At 36.4% G+C, this 7,994-nt stretch overlaps 3 protein-coding genes across 3 annotated transcripts in view; 1 reads left to right on the top strand and 2 right to left on the bottom strand.

Annotated features, from left to right (window-relative positions):
• Positions 1 to 3,253, bottom strand: part of LOC106877421 (methylthioribulose-1-phosphate dehydratase) — a 66,816-nt gene extending 63,563 nt beyond the window's left edge. The window contains exon 1 of the mRNA XM_014926319.2: positions 3,032 to 3,253. Within this exon, the coding sequence (XP_014781805.1) occupies positions 3,032 to 3,040 (9 nt within the window). The 5' untranslated portion in view covers positions 3,041 to 3,253. The remainder of the gene's footprint in view (positions 1 to 3,031) is intronic.
• Positions 16 to 3,036, bottom strand: LOC106877420 (uncharacterized). Its single transcript, XM_014926317.2, has one exon. It carries the CDS (start codon positions 1,842 to 1,844, stop codon positions 120 to 122), a length of 1,725 nt encoding a protein of 574 aa, XP_014781803.1. The 5' UTR covers positions 1,845 to 3,036; the 3' UTR covers positions 16 to 119.
• A 270-nt stretch (positions 3,254 to 3,523) lies between the features above and the next one.
• Positions 3,524 to 7,994, top strand: part of LOC106877419 (acidic fibroblast growth factor intracellular-binding protein B) — a 13,534-nt gene continuing 9,063 nt past the window's right edge. The window contains exon 1 of the mRNA XM_014926316.2: positions 3,524 to 4,096. Within this exon, the coding sequence (XP_014781802.1) occupies positions 3,885 to 4,096 (212 nt within the window). The 5' untranslated portion in view covers positions 3,524 to 3,884. The remainder of the gene's footprint in view (positions 4,097 to 7,994) is intronic.

Here is a 7,994-nt window from a genome sequence, read left to right as displayed (position 1 = left end):
GTGAAATTATACATCTGTAAACAAAAGTAGGAAAATATCTGGCAGTAGAGCAAAGTGGATATTTTTTTTTTTTTGAACAAGTCAACATTTTTTTGATTTCATTTTACACGTGGGAAGTTTCAGGAACAAAGTTTGCAGGGGTTGTCGCTGCCGTCCACACAAGACACGTGGAACCATCTGGGGCAATTGTCACAACCAACCCAATTGATATCTTCCTGGTCAGTTTCGGGGTCTTCTTCCAGGCAGATATAACAAATACTATCATCAATTTTTTCTTCTTCTTTGTTGTTATTATTAGTTTTATTTGCCGTTGGTGACTTCTTTTTAGATTTATTTTTATTCTTCCGCTTCATTTTAGGCTGTAATTTGAGAATTGCTTCTCTAATTAGTGCAGATTCGTTATTTTCTTGTACATTTTTCTTTTGTTCTTTGTTTGGTGGTGGCTTGTCATCACTTTGTAAGCTTCTTTTCTGACGTTTTGAAGGTTTCTTCGCAGTCTTTGCTTTCTCTTCCGAGGAAACAGAAGACCGAGAAGACTTTTTGGCTTTTGTTTTAGAATTTGATGCAGCCCCTGTTACTGCTTCAGTATCTTCTTTTGATTGGAGACCAGACGGACCAGCATCTCTCTCCGATCTATCTAAGGTTTTAGAAGAAAGTAGCTTACCCTTTTGTGCATCCAAAGGACAAAAACCAGACTTACGAAATCCATTGATGAGATTATCTTTACGACCGAGGAATGCTTCGTCAAAGAAGCGTTTCAAAAGAGAAGGGAAAACAAGCTTTTGGACCGATTTCAGACTAGACTCCTTATAGTATGTCTGCAGAATCCTATGCCACACTTTTTTGGCAGGTCCATACACAGAAATCTCAAAAGGTTGCAGAGCACCTGAGGAATGTGGAGGTAAGCAAACAAGATGTACCCCAGCATTCCTGGCTTTTGAAGCTGTTTGATAGGTAATATGTGAGCCATTGCCATCAAAGAACACAATTATTGGTTTCTCCCTATTTTTTACAAAAGGCAAAAATGTCTGTGTCACCCAGTTTTCAAAAACATAATCATCCATCCAACCAGTTTCTGTAATGTTGTATGTTGTCCCAGCAGGGCCACCCATCATCCACGTATCGTACAAGTATTTACCTTTGTAAATAACGTAGGGTGGCAGGTACTCTCCCTCAGCATTGCCACAAAATAAAACTGTGTAAAGTGTCTTACCCACCGATGGCATCACATACTGACCGTTTTTAATGCCACGGTGATGAAAAGCTTTTTTCTTTTTGGGGTCGAGATTAAGTCCCGTTTCATTTAAATTGTAAAATCGTTCTGGTAAATCTGTTATTCCCAGTTGATTAACCAACTGAGTCAACATTTGAAAAAAGCCATCGATAACTGCATCGGTGAGTTCTCTAACTTTTGCATTATTTACATAATCTGGATTCCTCAAAGTTAATCTGTCTTTCCAGCGATTCATGAAATGGTGAAGCCAGTCGTCTCCAGGTATATTATTTTTGAAAACCGTTTGCAGATCCATGGAATCGAGATAACTTTTCACGATAAGTTTCAGTTGATCATTATCCAACGTCCAGCCGAGGTCACTCAGATATAAGAGTGCCTCTATTAAATATTCTTCGATTTCCGTTGACAGGACTGTATCACGGCCCGATCGAAAATGAGCACTTTCGCGTTTGTTAACCCATCTTTCTAACGTGGATCTTGGTACACCAAACTTCCGAGCAACTGATCGAAAAGTCACACCTTTACCTCCGTTTTTATAACAATTTATAGCATCCCTCAGATCATCTTCAGAAAAAGTTTTCAAAGTTTTTCTTTTGTATAACCGGGGCATGACGATGCGTTTCACTTCCCACAAGTTTTGCTTTGTCTGTTTGTTATTCTTAAATAGTATCTACACTTCTCCCTCTATTTCTCTTTCTGGTTTATCTTAATTGTGTCGTCTTATAAAAGAAAATATCACAAAATATCAACTAAAAAGTGGCCCCACCCATAACACAGCTGGTTCTTGCAACACAAACATAGTAGAGCCCTCCCGCATCTCATGCAAGACAACGTTCCTTAGCTAGTCTTATATATATTCAGCAAACATTTAGGCACATTGTTTTAGTATCGTTACAATATTCTACTTTAGAAACGATGGTTCTTAATATTTCCGCCTTCTTTTCTTTTTTTTTTCTTTTTTTAAACTAGTCTTTCTTTCCAACACGTTAGTGGATCCTGGATTTCAACGGTTTCAGCGGATATTAAGTCCTTTCACAACAATACTCTTGATCAAACAAGGCAAAACTGGCAGAATTTCACAGAGAAAATGTTAACAGTTTATTATATTCATATAAAAAGCTTTGCGGGGAAAAGAGCAAAAAGGAATTCAACACGATTTCGCTTTAAAACTTCCAAACATTTAAAGTAAAAAGCTTGAAGTCATTATTGCTGTTAAAAAGCTAAGGTCAAACGACCTAAAATGATATTCCACACAGTATTACATTGTAGGAAGGATTTTCACAACCTTCAATACGGGAGGTGCCTTATTACTTTCATTTGATCTGACTGATCGCGTTATTGCTTTTCAACAATGTTTTATATATCTCCCCCATCATTTCCCTAGTTACATTTTCCCCTTATTTCGCCGTTAGCACCAACTAAAACTTTCTCTTCCCCGTCTATCAACACTAAAAACGAATACGATTTAATTAGCACGGAAATACTGCTAAAGAACGTCATTGGTTGCAGAGAGAGAGAGAGGGAATAGCGAGACAAGATTTAAGTTTTTCTTCTTATATTTAAAAGTGGAAAGAATGCAACATTGCATGACAAGGATCTAGTTATGAACACTATGATTAATATTATTAATACACATGGATCTGAGATAATTGATAAAATGCGTGCGTATGTCTCTTTACAATGATGAGTGTGCGCGTGTCATTTGTTTTTCTGTTGGTAATTCTTGCCGGGAAATCAGCACGATTGCCAGCGGAAAGAGAGGAGAAATAAGATCATAGGCATGAAAAGCAATCTTACTTCGTCCATTGGTGAGAAGGTTTGCGTGAGAAGGCAGTCTTAGGAAGGTTTTTCTGACTAGAGTTCAGCTGGATCCTACTGTCCACACTTGCCGCGTAAACACAACATACTATGGAGGAAGTCTTGGACCGCTAGTACTCACTTCCGGTCTCGTATCAATTCTCGCTCAGATGTTAACCATTGCGAGACTTCCTCTCCGCATTTTTTTTTTTCCTCACTATGGAATGAAATTTTTTTTTTTTAATTCAGAAATATATATACTCATGTAAATTATAGATATTTATATATAAGTGACTATAAATGTAAAAATATAACATAGATATAGATAATTGAAATACGCACGCGCACACACACACACATGTATGTATGCATATGTCTATATGTGTGTATGTACATGTATATATATATGTGTGTGTGTTTGTTTATGTAAGAGTGTGTATCTGTTTATGGTGTCTTACTAGTGGGGTAAACACCAATCGGAGCTTCCCTCGTTTTTGTTGTTTTGTTTTTAATTTCTTTCCCCTCCCCTTGTTATTCAATTCCTGATTTTTTTTTTTTTTGCTTTAGTTTAATTACTATCGATTTGTGAATAGCAACAACTTTTTATTTATATCTAGTCGACTTTTTAAAGGGCCGCACTTCGACCGTCGTGTCACACACACACACATCTATATAAAATATATAATATAAATACACACATACATACATACATACACGCAAGCACACGAACACATCCATCTCAAAGATCAAACCTTAAATCGACTCTGTTGAAATCCTCCATCGACTCTCGGACGACTTTAAAATCAAAATTCCTTAATTCTTTATTTCATTAACTACGTAGTGTGAATTCGAAATGGCAAATACTATCAGTGAGGTTGATGTGATGGTAGGCAGCCGTCTAATCGTTGATCCAGAAGTCTATGAATATTGGTTAAACGGTAACACAGCACATGAAGCGGCCATCAATCTACAACAGAACGGAGTGCTTGTAAAGTACCAAGCAACATTTGATGATCTTCTTAGCGACACCAGAGACTATTACCGTACTTTTGCAAGTCTCGAACGGTGAGCAAATTAATAATAATAATAATAATGTACGGCAAAATATTTTGTTCTATATAAAAGTTCTCATCTTTTCTCTCTGTTTTCCCACCACCACTACCAACATTAATAGCACCAATGCATTATTTACATACACATGGTCTTCTATGTGGAGCTGGCGACCTGCTAAAAATAGCAGGCAAGCCTCCTTTAAATTACAGACCCCTATCTTCTTGAAAAAAAAAGGAAGGACATATTTTGGTGTTGGAAATACTCAGTGCTCGAAAGAAGGACGATCGAGGTGGTCAAGGCTGGAATGCTTTCGATCGTAAGTTTGTTCAAAAAGGTTTGACCTGGGGTTATAACAACAATAACATGGCCTACCTTTGATCATAATAAGCTCTACTGAAATCAAGCTTGACCTGGGGTTAAATAATTACTACTTTTCCGTGAAGATGTTTTATGTGGACGCTCGTTATGCTAGAAATAACAGCCAATTTTCTCTCTATATTTACTGGCTTGGTAAAAGACGGGATAGCAATAGCCAGAATCCTTTTGATCCTAGGACTGACTTGTGGCTAAATTATATATGTATACATCAAGCGTGTGCTGCATACTCACACAAATATACGTGTTTAATCCCCAAGTCGAGTAGAATTTTGTTCAAATGCCTTCCAACCGTGACCATCCTGTCTTGTATATATATATATATATATATATATATATATAGCACTACGTCATTCAATGTGCTTTTCTGTTTTAAGTGGTAGAATATAATTTTAAGACGTCCGGCTGTTATATTTAGCATGTCGAACGACCACTTAGAGACACCTTGTTATTGGCTCATGGGTCATTGCCGTTATTTAGTCCCTGGTCATTTCAGATTGAGCAAACCTGATCAAAGTAGTTCCACCCATAATCATTTCGTCGTTTTGACACATGGGTCTATCAGCTGATAGATATTATTGTTGCTTGACACTAGGTTAACTGTGACTAACCAAGTTTATGGTCGAAAGCATTCCAGTAATGACCATCCCACCTTGTTTTCAGACATAGGACAACGTTATCTAATGTAACCTTTCTTTTTTCAGACCGTGATCTGACGAGAATCTCGCTGCTATTTCAAGCACATCAAACTACCACATACAGTGTTTCTTGTTGCCGTGATCAGCTGATCTGTGCTGTATCGTTGTTTTAATGTGTCAGTAATAATACTGTAATTATTGCAATTAATGTCCTTGTTGTTTTTTAGTGATGTAATTATATAAAAACATTTTCGATAAATTTTATTGTATTTTATTTTTCATATACATATATCGTATATATTAGTAGCCGATAATTTTATATAACCACATGTAAATGTTACCTTTTACCCTCATTTAGCGTTCAGTCTTTGGCCAGCCCTGATCCAACAGGCTTATATGAGTATTTATTATTAAAAGCGTTCCCATCGTGACCATCCCGCTATACTGGCTCTATTTCGGAACACACGAGCAGAATAGTGATTGCTTACATACCCGAGCAAAATATTTATTTCTAATGTAGGACTTAGGGCCTCATATTTTTGATTGGGGTATCGTCGTTTATATGGGCCCTGAAAGGAAGTAAAAGTAAGGTTGACCTCGGCGGGTTTTGCTCTCAAAATGCCAAGAACCGTAACTAAATACCACAAGGCATCTTGTCTGAGTCTGTAAACGATTCTGAAAGCAATGTGCATCCAACAACAGAATTGATATTATAGTTATTTCACATTTTATAATTAGATCTGATATAGTAAAACTCCTCCTCCATCCACTTTCTATAATAAAAGCAATATTGTGAAAGTTTCACTTCTCACAAGGTTTTTCTTTTTTTTTTTAGATTTAAATGATGACCTAAATACAGAAAAATGTGTTTAAGAATATGTTGTTTACATGTGTGCAATGACATTTTGCATTGTTATAAGATTAAAACAAATAGCCTTCATTACAATTTTTACAGACTCGTTATTTGGAGATTTTTTTTTTACCATTTATCACAGAACGTTTCCCCAATGTTCTTCACTTCAAACGATAACCAAGAATATTATTAACAGTGACTTCGAAGCTTCAACCAGTTAAGCCATCGTCAGACTGCGAAGCATTGTTGAAGTTAATCTGGTCTTTATATAGTCTCTGTTAAGTTAAAATCTTCATTGGGTGTGTGGGTTTGAATGGAGTGGTAATTAGGTTTCAGGGTAGGTTATGGAGAGGTGTTTTGGAAAAAATTTTATTGATTAAATATGGGGAAGGCTTAAAGATACAAAGTCCAGTATTTAAAAACTTAGTAATTGGGTGGATTAACTTCTATTGTAATGGAATTTTTAATGGTTTACCAAAGAATGTAAGTAGGTGGTCAGTTTCATTACTTGTCATTTAGGGTATTTCCTGTTTTTATTTGGAAGGTGGGGGTTATTAGTCAGGCATGTCATGGTGTTGTTAGTATAGAAATTTGTTTATTTTGTGCTTTGATGTTCAGAAAAGGCTGTAGGAAGATGTAAAGATTTTTGGTCCATACATTTCTCTCTAGATGTTCATTGTTCTATAAGTAATTTGATTAGTTTGGAGAAATTTTAACCTTTGTGTTTTTTCGAGGTAGGGTTTGTGGATTACATGTTTATAAATATTTGATTCTGTTTCAAACCTGGATATTTTATAATATATTATTTTAGGCCGCCAGAGGGGTATTATAAAAGGTGTGTGTATATTCATGTATAAAAATAGCAATAAAAATAAAATTGAATCTAGAAATTGAAAATTCCAAAATTTTAAATTTAAAAAAAAAGAAAAGAAAGAAAAAATAATCTGCAATAGAGTGGCTTTTTTTCCTAGACCTTGTATATCTAAAACTACATTTACCCAATGTATCTCTTATTCTTTTCAAAGGGAAGAAAGAAAGGTTATGCTTTGAGGTAAATTTAGCTACTGTTTTTTATAGGTCAAGAGACATCCTCCTCATTGAAGCAATAATAGTTTGTTTAATAATTTTTGTTACATTAATTTCTATGTTGCCCTAATTGTTGTTTTATTCTCACATTGCAGTTCCTGATCTCTAACCATGACTAAAATTAGGTCACTGCATAATTCTGAAAGGCTTGCTTTTGGGATATTTCAGTAATATTCAGGAATATTCAGAAATAATTTTAACATACGAAAATCCATGGGGCTGTGTGTGTGTGAATGAATGAGACAAGACATTTTCTACAAACAAAAACTTAATGGTAATTTTATTAAATTTTAGGATTTTTTAAATTTTTATTTGTTTAAATATTAGTTGTGCAGGTGTGGCTATGTGGTAAGAAGTTTGCTTCCCAACCACATAGTTCCAGGTTCAGTCCCATTGCATGACATCTTAGGCAAGTGACTTCTATTATAGCCCTGGGCTAACCAAACCTAATGAGTGGGTTTGATAGACAGAAACTGAGAAGCTCATTGTGTGTGTGTGTGTATTTCTGTCTCTGTTTATCTACCAGCAGTACTTAACAACCTCTGTTGGTTTACTCTTTTACTTGTTTCAGTCATTTGACTGTGGCCATACTGGATCACCGCCTTTAGTTGAGCAAATCGACCCCAGGACTAATACTTTGTAAGCCTAGTACTTTTTCTATCGGTCTCTTTTGCCAAACCACTAAGGTACAGAAACGTAAACACACCAGCATCGGTTATCAAGGGATGTTGGGGGGGGGGGCAAACATACACACACACACACACAAGTACCAAGCTTTAAAAAAAAATAAGTGGGTGACACATGAAATGTTTCAAGCGGGATCGTTTGCCAGTGCCCCCGGACTGGCTCATGTGCGGGCGACACATGAAATCTTTCGAGCGAGATCGTTGCCGGTGCCCCTGGGCCGGCTTGCGGGTGACACATGAGGTTTTTCGACCGAGATCGTTGCCGGTGCCCC

This window comes from Octopus bimaculoides, chromosome 5 (genome assembly GCF_001194135.2).
Source record: "Octopus bimaculoides isolate UCB-OBI-ISO-001 chromosome 5, ASM119413v2, whole genome shotgun sequence".
Classification (NCBI taxonomy): domain Eukaryota; kingdom Metazoa; phylum Mollusca; class Cephalopoda; order Octopoda; family Octopodidae; genus Octopus; species Octopus bimaculoides.
This window is presented reverse-complemented; position numbering and strand designations above follow the sequence as displayed.